At 37.5% G+C, this 24706-nt stretch overlaps 1 protein-coding gene across 6 annotated transcripts in view; it reads right to left on the reverse strand.

The window, feature by feature from the left end:
• The window catches only part of Cad74A (cadherin 74A), a 748720-nt gene that overhangs the window by 326146 nt on the left and 397868 nt on the right, over positions 1 to 24706 (reverse strand). For all 6 annotated transcript variants that reach the window (XR_016546733.1, XM_090369392.1, XM_090369388.1 and 3 more), the window contains 2 exons: positions 18466 to 18644; positions 14468 to 14597 (listed from right to left, as the gene is read on the reverse strand). Coding sequence is in view for 5 of the 6 variants with exons in the window: in XM_090369392.1 (XP_090225518.1) it covers positions 14468 to 14597; positions 18466 to 18644 (309 nt within the window). In the remaining variant the exon portion in view is untranslated. The remainder of the gene's footprint in view (positions 1 to 14467; positions 14598 to 18465; positions 18645 to 24706) is intronic.

Here is a 24706-nt window from a genome sequence, read left to right on the forward strand (position 1 = left end):
AGGAAGGGGATGAATCAGATTGGTCCACTTGATATTGATGGGTCAAGTGTTGATGATCCTGCTCAGGTAGCTAACAAACTAAATGAATATTTTGCATCGACATTCACACATGAGGAGTTATTCAGCGAGGGGAATGCCAGAGGTGTATTCAACTCTAGCAGTAAGCTACAGAATCTTGAAATAACTGGGAGTAAAGTGGAGGAGAAACTGTTGAAGATAAACACAAGAAAGGCACCCGGGGTGGATGTGATCTATCCAGTTATATTAAAGGAGGCAGCAAAGGAAGTAAGCAAACCCTTAGCCATAATTATGAGAGCTTCCTTGGACTCAGGGGAGGTACCCATAGACTGGAAATGTGCAGATGTGACCCCAATTCACAAAGGAAGATCAAAGGCTGACACAAGTAATTATAGACCTGTGAGCTTAACTTCTGTTCCAGGAAAATTAATGGAGGCACTGGTTAAAGAAGCACTGCAGGATCATTTAGACAAGACTTCAGTTATAGCTCAGACACAGCATGGTTTTGTTAAGGGGAAGTCTTGCCTGACCAACTTGATTGGATACTATGATGCAGTCACAAAAGAACTGGATGCAGGGAATAACTTTGATATTATATACTTGGATCTTAGAAAGGCTTTTGATACTGTTGCACATGGAAGGCTGCTACACAAATTGGAGCAGTGTGACATTGGAGGCAAATTGCTGCTATGGATAAAGGGGTAGTTGAGGGGGAGAAGACAGAGAGTGGTAATCAATGGACACTGCTCATCGTGGACTGATGTTATTAGTGGAATCCCTCAGGGCTCAGTGTTGGGTCCATTATTGTTTTCTGTATTTATAAATGATATTGATGATGGTATATCGGGCTTAAAGTCCAAGTTTGCAGACGATACAAAGGTTGGCAGGGTTGTCAAGGACACTACTGACACTATGCTGCTGCAACAGGATCTGGAAAGGTTGAGCAGATGGGCTGAGAGGTGGCAAATGAAGTTTAACATTGACAAATGTAAAGTACTACACATGGGAAACAGCAACCCCAGAGCAACGTATCAACTCTGTGGTACTACACTGACAGTGGTAGAGAATGAAAGGGACTTGGGGGTGGTTGTGCAGGCAGACATGAAGTTCTCTGAGCAGTGCAGACGGGCTGCAAGAGTAGCTCATGGAGTATTGTCAATGATATACAGGAATTTTTCCAGCAGGGATAAGGAGGTGATTATTCCATTGTATAAGGCGATGGTCAGGCCACACCTAGAGTACTGTATACAGGTCTGGAGGCCTCATTTCAAGAAGGATGTAGAGCTGCTGGAACGAGTACAGAGAAGGGCAACAAGATTAGTGAATGGAACAAAGGGGTGCTCTTACGAAGAAAGGCTTAAGTTTTGCAAATTACAGTGTCTGGAGACTAGGCACCAGCAAGGTGATCTGATAGAGGTGTATAAAGCCTTGAATGGTTTAAGCATGCTCAATGCTGATGGATTTCTTCCTCTAGCTCAGAAAAATCACCTGAGAGGGCATAAATTCAAATTGAGGAAAGACAGATGTAGGATAGACGTGCGGAAATTTGCCTTTGGCCAGCGGGTGGTTGGTTGGTGGCACAGACTTCCATCCCTTGTGGTGGAGGTTGATAGCCTAAATAAGTTTAAGGCTCAGCTGGACAGGTATTTTCAACGAACAGAGGGGTGAAGTGGAAGTGGGGTTTTTTTTTTTTTTTTTTGGCTGATGCTGCATAAGCTTGCTTTCTTGCATCAAATGCCTCTACTAATGCTAATGCGGCCTTTAGTAATTTGTGTGCTGAGTCAAAAATGACATTCATTTTTTCCCATACAATGCATATTTTTTGAAAAAAAAAAATTTTTTTAAACTGTTCTTGAATAAAATAAGAAAAATAATCTTGCATTTTTATTACTACAAAGTTGGCAACCACTATTTACCAACTGTGTGACTGCAAACAGCAACATTTACAGAAGTGTTCTAAGAACGTGTCTGGAACTCTGCAGTTGAGAGTGTCTGCAATTCTGCCCAGACACGATAGGAGGGAGTATATGATGAGAGCCTTGTCGATCAATTCGGCCCTGGAAAGAGTGCGCAAGGCTCAAGGGCTAGAATTTTTTTTTAACCTGGTCTGTACTTGTTAACAGGAGAGACTGCTTCTACAGGGATGGGATACACTTAAATAGAAATGGTGCAAGAATATTTGCTGATGCTATCGAGGCAGTGTTAAGTGGGTCAGAAAACTGCTAGCTTGGGGAGAATGAGCAGCAGCCTGGAAAACAAGATACAGGGTATTTCAGAGACTGCTAAAAGTCATTGCAGTACAAGTAAACACATGTGTTGTGTTAGGGTAGCTAAGAATAGGAACAGGTGCAGGTATACTTGCATGTTCACCAAAGCTAGGAGTTTGGTAAATAAATTTGATGAATTTGAGGTATTGCTCAGAACATCAAAGTGTCAGAGTGGGCCAGTAAATCAGAGCATCTTATAATGGGAGATTTTAATATCCCAGATATTGACAGGAATTTGTGGGTTGGTCACTCACACACTAGCAAGGCTTTTGTGGATTTATTGAATGATTATTTTCTACATCAGCATGTTCGGGAGGCAACTAGATGGAGTAATACTCTTGATCTGATTATCAGTAGTGATTCTTCATGCATTAAGAACCTGCAGATAAAGGAACCACTAGGTGGCAGTGATCACAGTGTACTGAAGTGGGATTTACTCAAAGAGGTAACTACCATCAGGGGTAGAGGGAAGGGTTTTTGCTCCGTAAAGGTGACTACGGTGGTCTCAGACATTATTTAAATTCTGTACAGTGGGACCAACTGATGATGTTACCAACAGCAAATTCAAAATGGGATGCATTCAAAGAATTTATCTTGGAAGCTACTAGGCTCTACATACCAACAAAGAAATATTGTTCAAGGTTTAGGCCTAAATGGATGTCAGATGAACTAATGAGACATATGGCAGAGAAGAAAAATACATGGGATACATATAAATTAATGGGTGAAATGGAAGCCTATGATAGATATAAGCTGGTCTGTAACCAAGTCACAAAGGAGATTAGGCAGGCAAAGGCAGATTATGAGAAATCCTTGGCAAAGGATGCAAAGAAAAACAACAAAGAGTTCTTTACCTATGTAAACTCTAGAAGGAAAGGGATGAATCAGATTGGTCAACTGGATATTGATGGTTCAACAGTTGAGGATCCTGCTCAGGTGGCTAACAAACTAAATGAGTATTTTGCATCGACATTCCCTCATGAGAAGTTATTCAGGGAGGGGAATGTCAGAGGTGAGTTAAACTCTGGCAGTGAGCTGGATGATTTTGTAATAACTGAGAGGAAAGTGGAGGAGAAATTGTTGAAGATAAACATAAAAAAGGCGCCCGGGATCTATACAGTTATATTAAAGGAATCAGTAAAGGAAGTTTTGTTTGTTATTTGGTTTTTAGGAGCATTAGCAACTAAGGCCATATTGCTCCGGGATATGCGGTGGTCATTCCCTGACCTTTCCGCATCCTCCGTATTTGGTGGTGATGGGCTCGAACCCCGGTCTAATCAAGAAGCGTGTGCTACGCACTGCTGCTCCTTCTCACCTGGCTACGGAGGCGCCTAGTAGTAAAGGAAGTAAGCAAACCCTTTATGAGAGCTTCTTTGGACTCACGGGAGATACCCATGGACTGGAGATGTGAAAATGTGACCCAAATTCACAAAGGGGGATCAAAGGGCAACACAAGTAATTATAGACCTGTTAGTTTAGATTCTGTTCCAGGAAAATTAATGGAGGCACTGGTTAAAGAAGCACTGCAGGATCATCTAGACAAGACTTCAGTTATAGCTCGGACACAGCATGGTTTTGTTATGGGAAAGTCTTGCCTGACCAATTTGATTTGATACTATGATGTGGTCACAAAGGAACTGAATTGCAGGGAATAACCTTGATATCATATATTTGAATCTTAGAAAGGCTTTTGATACTGTTGCACATGGAAGACTGCTGCACAAATTGGAGCAGTGTGGCATTGGAGGCAAATTGCTGCTATGGATAAAGTTGGATGGTTGAGTGGGAGAAGACAGAGAGTGGTAATCAATGGACACTGCTCATCGTGGACTAATGTTATTAGTGGAGTCCTTCAACGTTCAGTATTGGGTCCATTGTTGTTTTCTGTATTTATAAATGATATTGATGATGGTATGTCAAGCTTAATGTCCAAGTCTGCAGACGATATGAAGGTTGGCAGGGTTGTTAAGGACACTAATGACAGTATGCTGCTGCAGCAGGATCTAGAAAAGTTGAGCAGATGGGCTGAGAGGTGGCAAATGAAGTTTAACATTGACAAATGCAAAGTACTACATACGAGAATCAGTAATCCCAGAGTAACGTATCAACTCTGTGGTACCACACTGACAGTGGTAAAGAATGAAAAGGACCTGTGGATAATTGTGCAGGCAGATATGAAGTTTTCTGAGCAGTACAGATGGTTTGCAAGTGTAGCTCTTGGTGTCTTGTCAATGATATACAGAAATTTTTCTAGCAGGGATAAGGAGGTGATTATTCCCTTGTATAAGGCAATGGTCAGGCCACACCTTGAGTACTGTATACAGGTCATTTTAAGAAGGATGTGGAGCTGTTGGAACGAGTACAGAGAAGGGCAACAAGATTAGTGAATGGAACAAAGGGTTGCTCTTACGAAGAAAGGCTTAAATTTTGCAAATTACAGTGTCTGGAGACTAGGAACCTGCGAGGTGATCTGATTAATCTGTATAAAGCCTTGAATGGCTTGAGTATGCTCAGTGCTGATGGAATTCTTCCTCTTGCTCAGAATAATCATTTGAGAGGGCATAAATTCAAATTGAGGAAAGACAGATGTGGGATAGATGTGCAGATGTTTGCCTTTAGCCAGTGGGTGGTTGTTTTGGTGGAACAAACTTCCATCCTTTGTTGTGGAAGTTGATAGCCTAAATAAATTTAAGGCTGAGCTGGAGGTACTTGGAATGAATGGCGCCTCTGTAGCCAGGTGTGAAGGAGCAGCAGTGCATAGCACATGCTTCTTGATTAGACCGGGGTTCGAGCCCATCACCACCAAATACGAAGGATGTGAAAAGGTCATGGAATGACCACCGCATATCCTGGAGCAATATGGCCTTAGTTGCTAATGCTCCTAAAAACCAAATAACAAACAAACAACTTGGAACAAATGGAGGGGTGAAATGGGGGCGTGTTTTTTTTTTTTTTTTTTTTTTTTTTTGGCTGATGCTGCATAAGCTTGCTTTCTTGAATCATATGCCTCTACTAATGCTAATGCATGACAAGAGATCACGTTAGTATATAAATGAAAGAGGTTGCTTATGCATGGATATGGCACTTCCATCATTTCTACTACCCAGGTAGTATGAAATAAATGATTTTAAAAGTATTACAGAATAATGATAGTAGAAAGAGCATATAATATTGTGAGAGGTAAGAAACTGAAAAACAATAATGTAAGAGGATTCAGCAAATCCCCAGACCTTGGGAGGGTGAAATAAGGAACATAAAAGAAGGAGTGCTCTTATACATGACACTTTAAATAACCTTAGACAAATGATTTTGCACTCTCCAAACTAATCTCTACAGAAACATGAATTCAAAAGGGGATATCACTTAGTTCATCCTATATCACTGTATGAAATTAACTAAAACTTTTTCCATACCAAATGCACAGCATGCATTGGCTTCAATTTCAGGTTAACATTAAAAGATTACAGTACTATCACTGATTTAAAAGTTTACTTCACTGTGAATGTATTGAAAATTTTAATAAAATTTATTTCACTAGTGAAGTGTGCTTTCACCTTAGCAGCTATATCAACAGTCAAAATTGGAAAATATGGAATACAAAATCTCCAAATTTTTTGCAAAACCCCTGTAAGTGTCCAAAATATTGGCATTTGGCATGGCATATCTCGAAGAAGGATTGGGCCCATATTTTTTGCATTGCTAGAGGAAAATGAACAAGATATCTGGTTCCAGCAGGCTGGACGAAAACTGCCATACCACACTCACCCACTGAAATATTGCAAGACTTTTTTGAGAATTAAATCATATCATAATGACTTTGGCCACCAAGGTCTCCTGATTTAACATCCCAAGCTTCTTTTTATGGAGTTATTAAAGTAGAAAGCTTACATGAGCAATATAAAAGCAATTAGCTGCTCAAAGCAAGCATTGAAAATACAGTCAGGAATGTACTGACTGCTCAGTACATTCCTGACTGTTCATTCCTCAGTACATTCACACTGCTTGCAACGTGATCAAAAGAGTGAATTTATGTATTACTAACAATTGTGGAAAATTGCCAGTATTATTTATAAACTATTATTTGCTAATTATTCTGATAATGAGTCATTTCCTTTGATTGTTTTAGGGCTTACTTTGAAAATAAACACCCTGACCTGTCTCAGCACAGGTCAGGGACAATTTTATCATGAATGTTGGTGTTTAGGTTTTAGTGGATCCATTCATGAACCTGGTCAATCCATGTTCAATGTTATGAAAATGTTAAGTCTCTCACATGCTCAGCTAGAATGGAGTGTAATGGTTGTCTCACAAAAGGAATTTAATTTGGATACATAAAGATCATAGTAGTAGCACCTGTAAACATACAACTTTTGCAGGCAAATGTTGCATGCTGTAGAACCTAATATCTTGGATGATGTATTCATGATTCTTCAAGTAGATGTTGTTGTTGATACAAGTTAAGTAACTTTGTCATGGATATTTGGTACGGGGAGGGATATATTCTATCATCCATGCTGTCTAGGTATAGATCAGGTGTTTTGCCATGGATGTTGATAACAATGTTTTTGTAGGTACTCTCATGAACATGTTAGATTTAAATGTTATAATTAATATATATATATATAGCATGTTAAATAGCCCATCACTTTGGCCAGGGGTTAACAATAAAATATGGGTAAGTCCTATATTTAAGAATAAAAGGAGACATATGCAATGAAATCTGCATAAATTAAATTAGGAGTTAAAATACAGTACAAATTAATATATAAAAGATAGAGGTTACAGTACAATTATCAAAGTAGACAGATGTGGATGCTTATAGGAGAACACTAAGATGTGCCTGAATTAATCAGGCTTAGATGACCTCTCCAGTCAAGCAAAGACTGCTGCACAAATTGGAGCAGTGTGGCATTGGAGGCAAATTGCTGCTATGGATAAGGGGATGGTTGAGTGGCAGAAGACAGAGAGTGGTAATCAATGGACACTGCTCAACGTGGACTAATGTTATTAGTGGAGTTCCTCAGGGTTCAGTGTTGGGTCCGTTGTTGTTTTCGGTGTTTATGAATGATATTGATGATGGGATATCAAGTTTAATGTCTAAGTTTGCAGATGATACAAAGGTTGGCAGGGTCGTTAAGGACACTACTGACGCTATGCTGCTGCAACAGGATCTGGAAAGGTTGAACAGATGGGCTGAGAGGTGGCAAATGAAGTTTAACATTGACAAATGTAAAGTACTACATATGGGTAACAGTAACCCCAGAGCAATGTATCAACTCTGCGGTACTACACTGACAGTGGTGGAGAATGAAAAGGACCTGGGGGTAATTGTGCAGGCAGATATGAAGTTCTCTGAGCAGTGCAGACGAGCTGCAAGAGTAGCTCATGGTGTCTTGTCAATGATATACAGGAATTTTTCTAGCAGGGATAAGGAGGTGATTATTCCCTTGTATAAGGCAATGGTTAGGCCACATCTTGAGTACTGTATACAGGTCTGGAGGCCTCATTTCAAGAAGGATGTAGAGCTGCTGGAACGGGTACAGAGAAGGGCAACAAGATTAGTAAATGGAACAAAGGGTTGCTCTTACGAAGAAAGGCTTAAGTTTTGCAAATTACAGAGTCTGGAGACTAGGCACCGGCGAGGTGATCTGATAGAGGTGTATAAGGCTTTGAATGGTTTGAGCATGCTCAATGCCAATGGGATTCTTCATCTTTCTCAGAATAATCACCTCAGAGGGCATAAATTCAAATTGAGGAAGGATGGATGTCGGATAGATGTGCGGAAATTTGCCTTTGGCCAGCGGGTGGTTGGTTGGTGGAACCGACTTCCATCACTTGTTGTTGAAGTTGATAGCCTAAACAAATTTAAAGCTCAACTGGACAGGTATTTCGAACGAACGGAGGGGTGAAATGGGAGAGGGTTTTTTTTTTTTTTGGCTGATGCTGAATAAGCTTGCTTTCTTGCATCATATGCCTCTACTAATGCTAATGCTAATGCTAAAAAAGTCAGTCATCCAAGGACCACTATTATGCAGTTCTTGGACCAGACTGCTTGAAGAAATGGTACTTCCTAAGAGATTGACAGAGTATATAACTTATTAAGTGGCAGCAGAAGGCATGCTTTCACTGCCACCTAATAAGTTATACACTGGCCTCGTTTTGGCTGACAGTCACAAAGTATTTTTCACCTGTATAAATAATCCTAGGCAAACTTCTTCAGATTGACATCTAGATCCTGGACACAAAAAAAGCATCTGCTGTGAGAGGAATTGGTCAGATAGGTGAAGACATGCAGGAAGAGGGTACAGCTATGGAGTTGACCAAAGATGAGACAATTCTCCAAGTAGAGCTATCCCAGAAGGATGAAGAGGAGATGAGGTCAGCCAGAAGTTTAATTATTATAAGGTTTTGTCTCTGTTCAATAAGCCATGGGTGACTTGGAATATTGATAATGTAGCCATGGCTGAACTGGGGCATTACTTGAACCTTGTAGAAAGCCCATTTGAGGAGCTAATACTCAGGGCATATATTGGTTTGATGATGGAGGAGGCTGCCAACACTCGTATTTCTGCTACAGACAATAGCAGGGGGGTACACAATGGTCTGAATGTACCTGGCCATAATGGATCTATTAATTACATGCTACAAGTGCTGTTTACACAGAAAACTAAATTGGGCAGCTCCTGTGAGCAGTACATCTACATCAGTGGTTCCCAACCGGTAGTTTGCAAACCCCCAGGGGTTTGCAAAAGTGTTCCAGGGAATTCACACTAAAAATTCTGTAATGGACTCTGCTTAGATTTACAGAGGTATATTTTTGTAAACTACAAAATAGTTTAATATTAATTTATGAAGTTCAGTTCAAAATTTATATTTAGTTGTAGTTTGGATCACCCACCCTTATATAGCAAGCATGTGCAACAGGACATTAGTGGGGGAATTGGGTGCAAACGTGCAGATATGTATTGCATCGTTCAGCCGTGGTAAAAGGGCTATAAAAATTATAACTAATAATAAAATAAAATTAAATATAGAGTAAAGAATTGTCAACGAAAGAACCCACATCTCCCACAATTCCTCATAATTAGTTTACTATCATACAGTATATTGTGTTAAATAAATATGTTTTCTGTACTAAATTTTTTTTTCATTCTCAAACACCATTGTTATGTATAGTTATACTTCATAATAATTTTATATTATTACACAATATCGCTTATAAAAACGTAGTACTGGAAATATTTTATAATAAAAATTCAGAACAATTATACAATTTCAGAGAATATAGTCTTAGTGGTTCACAATAAAAATATTATGTTGAAAGGGGTTCATGAGTGAAAAAAGGTTGGGAACTGCTGGACTACATGATCACTAAAAAAGGTTTTGGATCAAATGCAACCCCTAGATCAATGTGAATTTGAACAAGTGGGATGGAGGCTCCTTCCAAGACAGGCTGGATGATTGTTGGGTGCTGTTTTAGGGAGACCATCATGATTTCTGACTTCTGTGCATTGATGCAGAGGTGCCAAAGTTCTTGAAGTAGGCAGATATTAATAACAGGGAAGCATTGAGCATGTGCATAACTTGCTGGGGGTCTTGATTACTGTCTTTCAATGAATTTTTAAGTCATCAGCATATATAAGGTATCTAAGATGTCATGCATAAATAGTGGTGCAATGAGGGTCATGAAAAGGAGACCAGATAACACAACACCTTGTGGAACTCCAACCAAAATCACTTTAAAATACTGGCATCTGTGCATATGCCACAAAGTAAGAACAATACCAAAGCCAAGTGTCATCGCAATCTGGTATTAATTCTAAAGCAACTTGAGTAGAGAAGGAATGTTCACAACATTGAATGTAGAATCAATGTTGAGGTAAGTGGCTGCCAGTTCTTCTCTGTTTTCAAATGCTGTGAGTATTTTGTTAAAGGTGGCCAGAATGATGGTTACTGTTGATCTACCTGGGAGTGCATAATGAATTTGGGGAGGATTATCTGGTAGTATTTGTCTGGTGAGGATAGGCAGCAGTATTTTTTCGAGCAACTTCAGCAGGATTAATGAGTTAGAGATTGGCCTGCATTATGGTGGTAGCCCCTGCATGCTGCAAAACCTTACAACAATTTCTTGAACAGTGTAGTCATGCTGCTGACAGAATACTTCTACATGCCAAACAGAATATCAGGTCAATCAAAGTATACAGTTTACAGCAGAGAAGGAAATCAATGAGAACTCCTCTTCCTTAATATTCTGGTAGAAAGGAATAATATCCATTTCAACATGACAGTACAGAAAGAGAGCATGTATAGACCAGTATGCTGATAACAGCTTAGCATGCCCAGTATAGCAGAAGGCAACTATAACCAGAACCAAAATAAATCAGGCACATTCTCACTGCAATGATGTACAGAGACATGAAGAATTCAACAGCATCATATAATACCACCAGATATAATATCCAAAAGGGAATCACAGAACAAACATTTTGCCTCACAACCAAGGCCAACACAGCCTGCCCACATGATCCCATCACCACAGTAGTCATTTAACTCTACCCAAGCATATATGAGCATACTGCAAGGATCTGTTACAGTAATAATACATGTAATGTACATAACATTAAATTTTTTTCTGGTCTCCACTGGTCCCAGCAACATTGGTGATACATGCACCAAACTATAACACTGTCTTAAAGAGTGATATCACAGTCCGAGAAGCAAACTTTCATAAATCTGGTAAAATTGCACATATATGATTAGCCAGGTACATCATCCATATTAAAGGGGAGATTATTAGAAGAAATGATCATTTCTATCAACTTTTGTTCATTTCCCAAACTGGTATAAACTTTGTCATACATAGCCATTACACAAAAAATGATCATGTATCCAATTTTCAAAAATATTATCACCAAATATGAAATATGCTAGTGGAAATTTAACTAACCCATACAGAATCGTCAGTCTACGGTGAATCAGAATATTCAGACACCACATTTTGCATCAAACTACAAATTCACTAGCACTTCAAGATAACAACAACAACAACAATAGCTTTTGTTTATGTTTAAAGCAGAAATTCCACAATACAGCACAGAAAGGGGAACTATAATAGACAAAACAGCACAGAAAGGGAACTATAGGAAATTTTGGAATTGGTGAAAGAAATGAAAGAGGCGAAAGACTTGTGTAATTTGCAGAATCTCGAGGATTGTCAGTAAGGAACAATTTTTTTTCAAGAAAAGGGTGAACAGAAATTGGACATGGAAGAGTCCAAATGGATTAACTACTAATTAAATCGACTTCATCCTCACTAACAGAAGATCAGAATTAGCATTAGTAGAGGAATATGATGCAAGAAAGCAAGCTTATGCAGCATCAGCCAAAAAAAAAAAAAAAAAAAAAATCCCCCCCCTCCCATTTCATCCCTCCATTCGTTCCAAATGCCTGTCCAGCTCAGCCTTAAATTTATTTAGGCTATTAGCTTCCACAACAAAAGATGGAAGCCTGTTCCACCAATCAACTACCCACTGGCTAAAGGCAAATTTCTGCACATCTATTCTACAACTATCTTTCCTCAATTTGAAACTGTGCCCCCTCAGGTTCTTAGTCTGAGCAAGACAAAGAATTGGATCAGCTGATTCAGCTTGCTCAACCCATTCAAGGCCTTATACACCTCAATCAGATCACCTCGCAAGTGCCTACTTTCCAGGCACTGCAATTTGCAGAACTTAAGCCTTTCTTGGTAAGAGCACCCCCCCCTCTGTTCCCCTCGTCAATCTTGTTGCCCTTCTTTGTACTCGTTCTGCAACTCTACATCCTTCCTAAAATGAAGCCTCCAGACCTGTACACAGTACTCTAGGTGTGGCCTGACCACTAAAGCATTACTGCCTTGTATAACAGGATAATCACCTCCCTGTCCCTACTAACAAATTCTTATATATCATTGACAAGACTCCATGACCTGCCCTGGAAGCCCATCTGCACTGCTCAGCGAACTTCATATTTGACTGCACAATTACTCCCTAGGTCTTTTTCACTCATTTAAGGAACTGATAGTGGATATTTGAGAAGTTGAAGCTGTTTGTGCAGGGGCAAAAATCCACAATTTTTTCTCCTGCAAAATCTGAAATTTTTCAAATGCCTCAATCAGGTCATCACCCTACAGATAGGTGCCTCCATAGCCAGGTGGGAAGGAGCAGCAGTGCGTAGCACACGCTTTTTGATTAGACCGGGGTTTGAGCCCGTCACCACCAAAAACGAAGGATGCGGAAAGGTCAAGGGAATGACCACCACATATTCCCGGAGCAATATGGCCTTAGTTGCTAATGCTCCTAAAAACCAAACAACAAACAAAACCCTACAGATACTTGGTTTTAAAAATTGTAGCATATAAAACTCATGTCTCTCTCTTGATAAGAAGACTCATTTGTGCCCCTAGCAAATCACATCACTTTTCTCTGTACCCTTTTCAACAAAATCACATCTCTAAGCCTGTAAGCAATGTTCAAGATGTAGTCTAATCACTGCTTTACAAATGCCACATTTCTCCAATTTAAACAACAATTCATGTGGGACTGTATCAAAAGTTTTGCTAAAATTCAAGTACATAATGAAACAATAACAGTTCCATTATGTACTTAAATTTCAGAAGAACAATTCCAGAGTAATGTTTCCCATTGATTTTACTCTGGAAAATGCAAGATTTTGCATTTTAATTTATTAAATGGTATTAAACCTAAGCCACAGCATACTTGAATGTAAAATTTGAAATACTTATGTCAATATCATTAACAAACAGTAAAAGGAAACATCTGTTCATGAAGAGAAATGGCCAATCATAATTACTCCCATCTCAATCCACTTAACCAATCCTTTATTCATAATATCCTGTAGGCGCATTATAGCCATAGTAGCTTATGCGCCATTAAACGCCCATAACAACAACAACATAATATCCTGCCTTTAATACCACATTGATCCAATTTATACAGCAATCATTCCTGTGCAGCTTTATCAAATGTTTTGCTAAAATCAAAGTAAATGATGCCAACGTTATTCCTTCTATTCAATTCTTTACTGACAGCATCACAGTGGCTAAGTAGATTAGTCAGACATGATCTACTCTTACCAGAGAGCATACTCTGATCCCCCTTATAATTCCATATCTAAAATTATTCCTTCATAATTCCTTGTACTGCATCCTTAACTAAGGACTCTATAATCTTCCCTGACAGAAATACAACTCTCAGGGACTCTTACTTCCAAAGTTTTTAAAAAACCACAAACACAAATATTGCTTTTAATTCCTATTATTCCCAGAATGTTAAAAGCTGGCATTATAAAAAATATAATCCTCAACTGCAGGCAGTCCACAGCTGCTGAAGGATGAACTTTTCATGATAAAACAAATCACCACTTTATACCCCAAATTTCATTAACAAGATAATCAAGAAAACAGTTGAATATGCTATCTCTTATACCAGAGTGATGTGAAAAGTTATTAAGGGTATTCTGAAAACAAGTAATAACCACTAACTAATGCCAGAGAAAACAAGTAATAACATGTCTGGATTCTAAAAAACACATACTAAGTCACCAACCAGTGTGGAGAAATGAATGAAAGAACATAGCAAGGCACCCAGCTAGAAAACACAGGGTGGAAGGGCTAGTAAACACTTCATTGAACAGCATCAGTGAAAATCATTAGTTTATAATTCAAAACCTCACCATCTAGACAGGGCATACCAGCAGATGGGTAGTGGCTATAAAGAGGCAATTATCATTCAGAAAACAAGATAAATATACAAAATGAATTATTTAAGGGAGAACTAAAAATAATGCATGTTTCTTGAAAGTTAGGACAATGGATAGACTTGTGAAGTTTAAATACTAGTAATCACAATTTCTTAAACAGCTTTACTATACATTATAACATTTTAAGCAGCTAATATGATGAACAACCATTTAATATATAAAAATTACACTTTGCATTTATAATACACTTTTTGTATTTATAATACAAAAGTTTATTGAAAACAGTTAAAAATATGGATGGAGTTTGGATTCAATATCAATATTAAAACAAAATATAATTACTTCACATCATTTTTCTTTTATTTTGAAAGAAAAATGATAACAGGATAAAGCTGTTAAAATTTAACTTATTTTGGAACACATACTTTCCAAAATATATTTCACATATGATTCTTGCAGGAAGACAGGTGGCTTATTATTCACATCTTCTACACTAACTGTGACTGTAGTTGTGGCAGTTTTCTGAATAGGATTTCCAGTATCTACAGCATGAACCTTAAAATTTAAAACATTGACAAATTAGATTTTTTATGTGCATCCGTATATAAATGTGGAATATGAAATTACAAAGATAAGCATTATTACTTCTGCTGAAATGCTAAATCATTATAAATTTCTACAGAAATGTTAAATCATTATAAATTTCTACAGAAATGTTAAATCATTATAAATCTATATATTTGCTTAAAAGAAATCTATATACTGACTCAAAATTTTAATTTTTCATTTTATGAACTGTGGACCAAATATTATCATTCTACTAACAATGGATACAGAGTTCTGAGTGATGGATACAGAGTTCATTCCTCTTTGTTTAATTTCAAAGAATATAATAAAGACCAAGTGAAGAAATCTCAACTGTGTGATGTCTCTGAATACCTGTTTGAAAAGCAAACCTACAGAAAGTGCATGTCAACATCAACAAACAGGATTTTGTTCTAGTGCATTCAACTCTTGTTAGATGATGTGCTGAATTTATATGTGGCATAAAAAGGTGCTTGCTGGTCCAATAGTATAACTATATTTGTTTGGGAGAAAACCACCAAAATAACCAACAGTCAGCTGAATGAGCAAATAACTGTTTGACAGATTTCTGAAAATTTTGGCATTTTGTACATAGTAATATTAATTGACCTTCAAAGATGAAAAAGGCAATGATCAAATGAAATGAAAAAAGATTCCAGCTGATAAGTTTACTTCTTAAAATTAACTCAGTGTTCCAGTTAACTTCCCAAAAAGGTTTTCCAAAATGTAAAGATTATTCATTGCTGATTTTAAGGTCAAGCATATTTGTAATTAATTATACTGCATTTTTTTTCCCTCGCCTTTTTCCCATTATATATATATGGGGTCAGCGTTTTTTTTTATTGTTTTGGCATGAAATTTTTATGGCCGGATGCCCTTCCTGACGCCAACCCTCACACTTTATATGGGCTGGGGATATGCAGTGGTCATTCCCTGACTTTCAGCATCCTCCGTATTTGGTGGTCATGGGCTCGAACCCCAGTCTAATCAAGAAGCGTGTGCTATGCACTACTGCTCCTGCCCACCTGGCTATGGAGGCACCAATTAATTATACTGCATACAAATTGGTTGGTTTTTTTTTTTTAGGAGCATTAGCAACTAAGGCCATATTGCTCCGGGAATATGCAGTGGTCTTTCCCTGACCTTTCCGCATTCTCTGTATTTGGTGGTGATGGGCTCAAACTCTGGTCTAATCAAGAAGCGTGTGCTACGCACTGCTGCTCCTTCCACCTGGCTATGGAGGCACCCACTGCAATAAAATGACAAAATAATGAGCAATACAGTGTAACAATATTAGTACGATGATCTGATAAAATCATTTAGCTTTTTAAGTAGAATAAGGAAGAATTTTATTTATTGAGATCCCATTTCATCAAGAACTGTAAGGCACTCGCATAACAGTCAAGGAGCATGGCATTTCACTAAATTCTAAACAGGAAAAATGGCTGAGTTAATTATCTGTGTTGTGCAAACCACTATCAATATTTTTTTTTATGAAACCCCCAAACACAAGAAGTATTAGAACTCAAAATACTTAGTACCGTGCATGGGCTAAAGGTTGAGAAGATGAAAGAAGATACTTGTTAATATTAGACTTGAATTTCTGTAGATTGCAATCTTCAGGAAATATGTATGAAGGAACATTGTTCCAGAAAATCAAAGTTGAATGAATAAATGAAGAAGAAGAAAAGTTGGCTCTGTGAGTTTGAAGTTCGACAGTAAAAAGAATTTTGACTGGTTAATTAGCCTAACTGCTCTCTTTTGAATGGAATCCAGAAGCATAAGGGAGATTTGGGGGGACCGTCCCAGATGTGGGAACAATGTAGGATGGATTTGCAATTTGTACAGAATGAACAGCTATTTGGAAGAACAGTAATGCTGAGGGTGAAAGAGAAACCCAGTTTTTTTGATGCAGAGGAAGCAATATTTGTAATATGCTTATGCCAAGAGATATTAGAAGTCAGGGTAATCCTCCAATAGGGAAAAAACAACGACAAATGAAACAAAAGAATAAATAAATAAACCACACCCACCACGCCGCTGCCAAGGTCACAGCTGTCAGAAAGGTGCAAATGCCAAGGATTGCAGAGACATTACCTCTGAAAGCACTTAGGCATTTAATGCCTATGAAAAGCAAAGGTGGTTAAATTAAATCATGCCAACTACCATCCTTTTAACAAAATTTCTCCACTCACTCCAAAAAAATATACCTATATGTTAAAAATCAGTTTTCTCAGGGGAAAAGAAAATCCAGTGAGAGAAATTAAATATTAAGAAATAAAATATTAAGAAATAAAATGTCCTCGAGTAGGGTTGTACTTTCAAGGGCCACAAACCATTGTAATACCCATGATTCCCCTCCCAAAAAAACAACTTTTGCCCCATTGAGAACTCCTGTAATAGGGAAATAAACAATATAATGCACAAAAATAAGGTACTTAACCAATAAAGGCAGAAACCAAAAAAAATCAGGATAGAAGTTGTGTCAATAGTAAACAATTGTCATTGATCTGTACTGTCAACCTAGACAAAAAATATTTCATTAAAGTACATTTTATATTGATAAACAATCATTTTAAGTAAAAAAAAAAAAAAAAAAGCTTTGTTTTTCAACTGTATACAAACATTTTGAACATCCTGTAAAAGATAATAAAGAAGTCTGAGTATCTGAGCAATTATATCATAAATGCCTGGGGGGGGGGGGGGAAAGCAACATTAGGGAATGGAGTCAAGAGTTTATTCTCCATCAGTATAATATCTTGCAAAGAGACCACTGCTACATAGCACGTTGGGAACCCAAATATTTGAAAAGTTAAATAAATTGAATAAATTTATCAATTTATAAATTGATATGCTTACAAAAGTGAAAAAATCTACCGTTTTGCAGTGTGTTAGTGAAATCAGACTTTTTTGAGTGTGTTAACGGAAGAAAGTGACTTTATTACGGACAAGTTCTTTCTAACCCATACAAAAATATGGCTACGAATAACACGGGAAATGTGAAAAGATCAAAGAAGGTGATGACATAAGCAAATAAAATTGAGTTATTAGATAAGATTTCTAATGGTGAAAGTGTCTCCTCAGTGGCAAAACATTATAAAATCAATGAGTCAACGGTACGATCAATTAAGAAATCGAAAGAAAAAATCCGCCGTAGTGTCCGTCAAAACGCACTAATTGCTTCAAAAATTTGCTCTGTAACTCGTGATGTTAAATTAGAAAAAATGGAAAAAGCTTTAAATATGTGGATAGAAGACCGAACTCAAAATAAAATTCCGTTAAGTTCACTCATCATTCGTGAAAAGGCAAAACTCCTTAAAACTACTTTAGCGAAACTGGCGATAGCACTGGCGGGATAAGTTTTTTAGCTAGCAAAGGCGCTGGTTTGAAAGATTTGTTTGAAATTTCTAATAAATATTACATTTAATATTAAATTGTTTCTTATTTTCATTTCGATGCCTTATGCTTGCATTTCACTATGTACATAGTCATTTATGAAGGTACACATAATACATACATAGACAAAATTTTAGACTAGTTTTTCTTATATATTTCATACTTTGGAACGGAACCCCTTTATTACTTTAATACAGTAAACCCCCCGCTATTCGCGGGGGTTTACTGTCTGTTCATTCTATTATCATGATAAATTTAATAAAAATCTATAACTACCAGCTTGTCTTTTGTTTGGTGCTGATTTTTTCAAAACATTTTCATAAAGAAAAATATATCTTAAGAATTCACAGCTCTTAAATATTCCAATAATATCTATGTATTACCCAGTATAATCATTTACTTAATGAGCATATAATAATTTTAATAAACACGTAATACTTACAATAATGTTATATTCAGTTCCATAAACATCTCTGTCTAAATTTGCACCTGTTGCAATACTTATCACACCTGACTTCTCATCTAAAGCAAAATTATCTTTTGCCCCACCTTCAATAAAATAACGAATACTGGAGTCTGGACCATCAGGATCAGATGCTGTCAGTTTTAAAACACTGGAGCCTGATAAATAATAATTTGATAACGATTAATGACTCTGAATCTAAACACAAATTCTCATATATCAAATACAAATTTGGTGTCAGAAAGAAAGCTTGTTTTTTAACCCTAGGGGCTCACATTTTAACCCACTGGGTTTGGCACACCCAGGGTCCTGAGCTGGATATCATCATTCTTCTCTTTCTTGGTGATGCCCTTCTACCTCTCTCTCTCTCTCTCTCTCTCTCTCTCTCTCTCTCTCTCTCTCTCTCTCTCTCACAGGGTAACTCAGAAAAATTTTTTTTGGCTGGTGCAGCATAAGCCTCCGGCTTCCTTGCACCATATGGCTAATATTAATAAAATTAATTTAAAAATGATTCTTAATGATCTACAAATAGCATGGAAAAATACTCTGCATATAAATATACATGTGGGTAAATGAATTAACTTTCCGGGTGACCATACTGTAGTAGTTTGGATTATATCAAGTTTGTCACTAAGCTTTAATGTTGTTCTTCTTTTCTTCTCTGTATGAGGTTTATTAACTTTAAGAGCCATAGTGGGGGGTTTTTAATTTAAAATAAATGTAAAACAGCAGTATAATCCATGATATCAGTACAGAATTCACTTTCAAATTGGTGAACTTAAATGAATACAGAAATCACGTGACTTGCTGTTTTCTTTTTTTCAGTACTGTAAGACATCTGTGCTATATGTAAACATCCGATATGAATGTGCCATTAGCTCAAATGTTCCGTTATTTGGGGTGCAATTATTTCAGCAGTCTACTGTATATTACGAATGCTAAAATGCTTGAATAACTATTCCTTCCTTCTCAAGGATTACATTTGCTAATTAATACATTGATCTCATATTGTGGAGGTTTGTTTGTTTGTTTGTTTGGGTTTTTTGGCGCATCAGCAACAACGGCTATAATGCGCCAAGACTAGGTAATATTTAAAAAAATTTTAAACTCTCGGTGACCTAATTAGTAAGGCCACCGTGTCCAGATATATAATAACAAAGATATAAGAAATAAATCAATAGAGACGTAACAATAACATGAATTAAATACAATTAAAAACTTTTATTGATTTAAAATAGCTAAAAACAGCAGACACGTTGTCATTGTCGGATAAAATCTGACTGAGTGTATAAGGCTCAGTCAGATGATTAAAAGCGGTAAAACGGGTGCTGCTAAAATCTGGACAGTCAATTAAAAGGTGTCTGATCGTTAAAATTGTGCCACAGGACACACACATAGGAGGGTCATCAGCCCTCAATATTGTGGAGGCATTTCATCTCAAGTTGCCTCAGTATTGCACTATTGTAAATAAAAAGCACTACTCAAAGGCACTCCACACACTTCCACTCAGAAAGTATGTGGTGAATCAACAGTCGATCTTAGTATGATTTCACACTGGTCTCAAAGGAGCAGTGCAATAAAAAAAACACTGCTCCAATGGAGAAGTTATTGTTATTTATTTTTGAGTGTATGCCATTACCATACCTGGATTCCAATGTGGTGTGCACTAAATAGCACACCTAGTTTGCTCATTGCTTGTACAGAATGAGGCTATAAACTACTTGCACAGTAATGTTTTATAGCTCGTACAGTATGAGGCTTCTGCCCTAAATTTACTTAGGTTCAAGGATTAGGCTAAATCTTCTGTTTGGCCAGGAATCTTCTTTCCATCTGCTCAGAGGTTGACTGCTAGTTCACCACTGGTTGGATTTTATTAATTATTGGAGCAATCTTCGCACTTTCTTTTTTGACGTTAAAAACGTTTTTACTGGCATTATTTGGAAAAAAGCATTACGTTACCAAAGGCGGATTTAACGGCGGGCACACCGGGCGCGCACCCTGGGCCCCGACTTCTGAAGGGCCCACGCAAAACCCCAACAAATTAGTTGAACATATTAGTTCAAAACTTTGTGATTATTATTATGCCATTAATTATATTATACATATATTATATTCAAATTTTATTGGAAATAAAACGTTAATAGTACATAACATTTTTTATTTATTTAAAAAATGGTTAACATGTATTTTTATTTTCCCTGTCTCTCTCTCTCTCTTTTTTTAAGGGGCCCAATATTTTCTTCTGCGCCCGGGGCCTCAACCGACCTTAATCTGCTCCTGTACGTTACCTAGAACTCGTTACAAAACCCGATGCTCATGAGTTGTACTTGTTGCTGCACTGACGCAACAAGTACAACGCATGCGCCCAAGAAAACTCAATTGTACGCAACAAGTGCAATGACACAAATACAATTGAGCAGTGATGTGCTATGTTATATCAGCATAATCAGTGGTGGATTTCCGCGCAGGCGCATGAGGCGCGCACCTGAGGCCTTTTAAATCGAGGGGCCTCTAATCTCGGGTCTCAAAAAAAAAAATAATAAAATTGTTTCATTTTAAATTTTTACACTCATCTTTATTACCGTTACTGAATAAAACTATAATTTAATATGAGAAGTTAGTAAACTCTTATGCGAATATCCCCACATATATGAAATATCTATGCGAACTAAGTGAATCTAAAGTAGAATACATATTATCATTAATGCTAGATTTTATGTATTAATGTTAGATTTGGGAGGGATGGTAGTTGTGTCATTTTTCATTTAAACATTAGTTAAAATATGTATGAAAGAGTTGCGCAACCAAAAATGATTAAAATCGCAACACCAAATCTAGAGTGCGTGCTATAATAAAAACATGTGCATAGAAAGCACACTGTAGTGGTACCGAAAATATTTAGAGGGGAGGCCTCAAAATTGAATTTCATCTGGGGCCTCTCAAGTGCTAAATCCGCCACTGAGCATAATGATTAATATGTGAGTGACTGTGCCAAAATCTACAGCCCAGCGTTCAAAGGAATATCATGAAATAAAGAAAGGGAAGTTGGACAGAAATGTGAATCCAAATGTTAATGTAAATACGATAGTTCATCAGTGGACTGGGAGTTCTCAAACTGCACCAAAAAAAAACTCTAGCTGAAATAATGAAGGAATATCACGAACGGAAGAAGAGGAAATTAGATATTCAAACTATTCCAAATAATAATGAAATTCAACCACAGAGTTCTACAATGCCTGATACTTATCAGGAATCTAAAACTCCAGCAGAATGAATGAAGGAATATCGTGCACAAAAAAAAAGCGAAATAGAAATGGCTAATAATGAGATTCCTGATTACATCCCTATAGTGTCTACATGAGCTGACAGTAAGTTTGAAAAAAGAATGTACAAAAACTCATTTGGATTTAGTTGTAATGTTTGTGATCGTTTACGGTTTCAATTAGATTTGAAACCATTTCCAACAACTTCATATGAATTACTTCAAAATGAATTTCATTTACAAGAAATGAGTACTTTCATGACTTGTAATACATGTCATACTTCGAAAAAAGAGGGACGGATACCAACTATGGCCACGTCAAATGGATTTATATATCCAACATATCCTACTCATTTGCCTCCACTGGATGTTGTAATTGAGTGTTTGATATTATTATTATTATTATTATTATTAGCCATAAGGTGCAAGAAAGCCTGAGGCTTATGCTGCACCAACCAAAAAAAAAAAAAAAAAAAAAATTTTGAATTACCCAGAGAGAGAGAGAGAGAGAGAGAGAGAGAGAGAGAGAGAGAAAACACAAGAGTCAGAAGTAGAAGGGAATCACCAAGAAAGAGAAGAATGATGATATCCAGCTCAGGACCCTGGGTGTGCCAAGCCCATACTCACCAGATGTGAGCCCCTGGGCATAAAAGTGAGTGACGAGTTCTTGGAGACAAATGATGATAGTGAACAGGAACATTCAGATGAAATTGTGGAACCTGTCAACAATGATGATGAACTATTGTTAATTCAACAACAAACGTTATTATGGTCCGAAGATAAATTTTATGAATGGCACAGGGTCAAAAATCATCTCCAACAAGTTTCATATACATGCAGAAGAACTTTCTTTTCCAGCTATATATTTGGAACATGCATGAAAATTTAAAAATGGATTGAAAATTACTCCCTTTATGATGGCATCGAGTGAAATTCGTAGATCTGATCGTCGTGGAGTAACTTCCCAACATTTGATATATATGGCAATGAAAATTATGCGAATGCATACCACAGAAAATTTGCAAATTGCATTTAAATCAGTAGAAATAACAGCTGACATTATTCGTTCTATATTGAAATTGAAAGAATTTATAAACAAATCATTAGAGATTGCTCCAGAATTATGAAATTCACTACAATTTCATGAATTAATGAACAATAATTAATGAATTATTGCAAGTGAAGCTATATAATTAAAATTGTTTCATACGCAGAATGTCATGATTGTAAATAGAAAGTGTTTGTATATATGTAATAAAAATGTATGTAAATAAAAAAAATAGTTCCGTTGTCCAGAACAAAAACAGTTGGTTATTGACAATTCTCGCTGGACCAAGCATTGAGCAATCCTTCCTTTCCAGTGTTGGACGATAGTGAGTGCTCCCACCTCGTGGTATCTAGGTTCAAGATACCACGAGAGGTTCAAGATACAAGGGTTTCAAGAGGTTCAAGATACAAGGTATCTAGCTGTTCAAGACTGCGCCTGAAATAAACTCACTAGTTTATTTCAAAAGTTTTTGAAATAAACTAGTGAGGCTAGTTTATTTCAGGCCTCCTTTATAGCAACTGTCTGAAAGTGTTCTGCTTCGCCTTCGGTAGGGTATTTTATTTTATTTTATTAATTACAAGATACACAACAGGTAACCATTAACATTGTATCTGAGATCAGAACAATAAACATAATAACCATAATATGAAATCCAACAGGAAGATAAACATTAATTGTTTGCGTGTGTGCATGTCCATTTTCGTCTGTGCATGCGCATGTCTATTTTGGTATGCGCGTGAGCATGTCTATTTTGGTATGCGCGTGCGCATGTCTATTTTCGTATGCGCGTGCGCATGTTTATTTTCGTATGCGCGTGCGCATGTTTATTTTCGTATGCGCGTGCGCATGTTTATTTTCGTATGCGCGTGCGCATGTTTATTTTCTTATGCGCGTGCGCATACGAAAATGCATGTCTATCTTCGTATGTGCATGCGCATATTTATCTTCGTATGCGCATGCACATATTTATCTTCGTATGCGCATGCGCATATTTATCTTCGTATGCGCGTGCGCCTATTTCTTTCCATATGTGCCTGCGCATGTCTATTTTCGTATGCGCGTGCGCATGTTATTTTTGTGTGCACGTGCGCGTGCGGATGTTATTTTCGTGTGCGCATGTTATTTTTGTGTGCACGTGCGCGTGCGCATGTTATTTTTGTGTGCGCGTGCGCATACGAAAATAACATGCGCACGCGCACATTTTTTATGCTATTCTTCATCCCAATTCTGTTAGTAGACACTGTCAGGAAACTCCTACAGAAACTCACCTTGGCCCCCACTCGTGGGGTGAGGTTGTCGCCGGGCCGTCCCCTCATGTATCCAAAGGAAACACAACGAAGGAAAAGCGCCAAACGGCAAGGATGGTACCTGAGACATGAAGAAACAAGAGATCGAGAAGATCATATATAACTGGGACAGCCCCAACTACTTGGCTCAAGACTAGTGGCAACGTAGCACACATCGACCAACAACCCACTCGCAAAAGCCTATTCATCTCACGATTGGCTCCACACACAACCTCTGAGCAAGTTAAAAATGGCATAAGTGATAATTTGAATATATCCGTTGATGTATACCAACTACCCACAAAATGGCCTTCTTATTCATCTTTCAGATTAGATTGCAACAGTACCCAATATAAAATCCTGTGTCAGCCATCCACTTGGCCTCAAGGGCTCCTCATCAGGCCCTACTTTCAACCTTCGCCCCCCACCAGACTTCAGAGGCACAGCCAATCAAGCCACGATCACATTCAGGGTCCGGTAAACCCCACTAGCTGACTCACTACCGAAATCATGAATGGAAGCCAATTCACAATAATTCCTGTTAAGATATCTGAAAGAAACACCTTAAAAAAAGAGAGAAAAAGACCGCAGAGGGTACTAAGGCATATCCCCAGACATAATAGC

Source organism: Mastigoproctus giganteus, chromosome 3 (assembly GCF_048544385.1).
Source record: "Mastigoproctus giganteus isolate SK-2022 chromosome 3, ASM4854438v1, whole genome shotgun sequence".
In the NCBI taxonomy this organism is placed as follows: Eukaryota; Metazoa; Arthropoda; class Arachnida; order Uropygi; family Thelyphonidae; genus Mastigoproctus; species Mastigoproctus giganteus.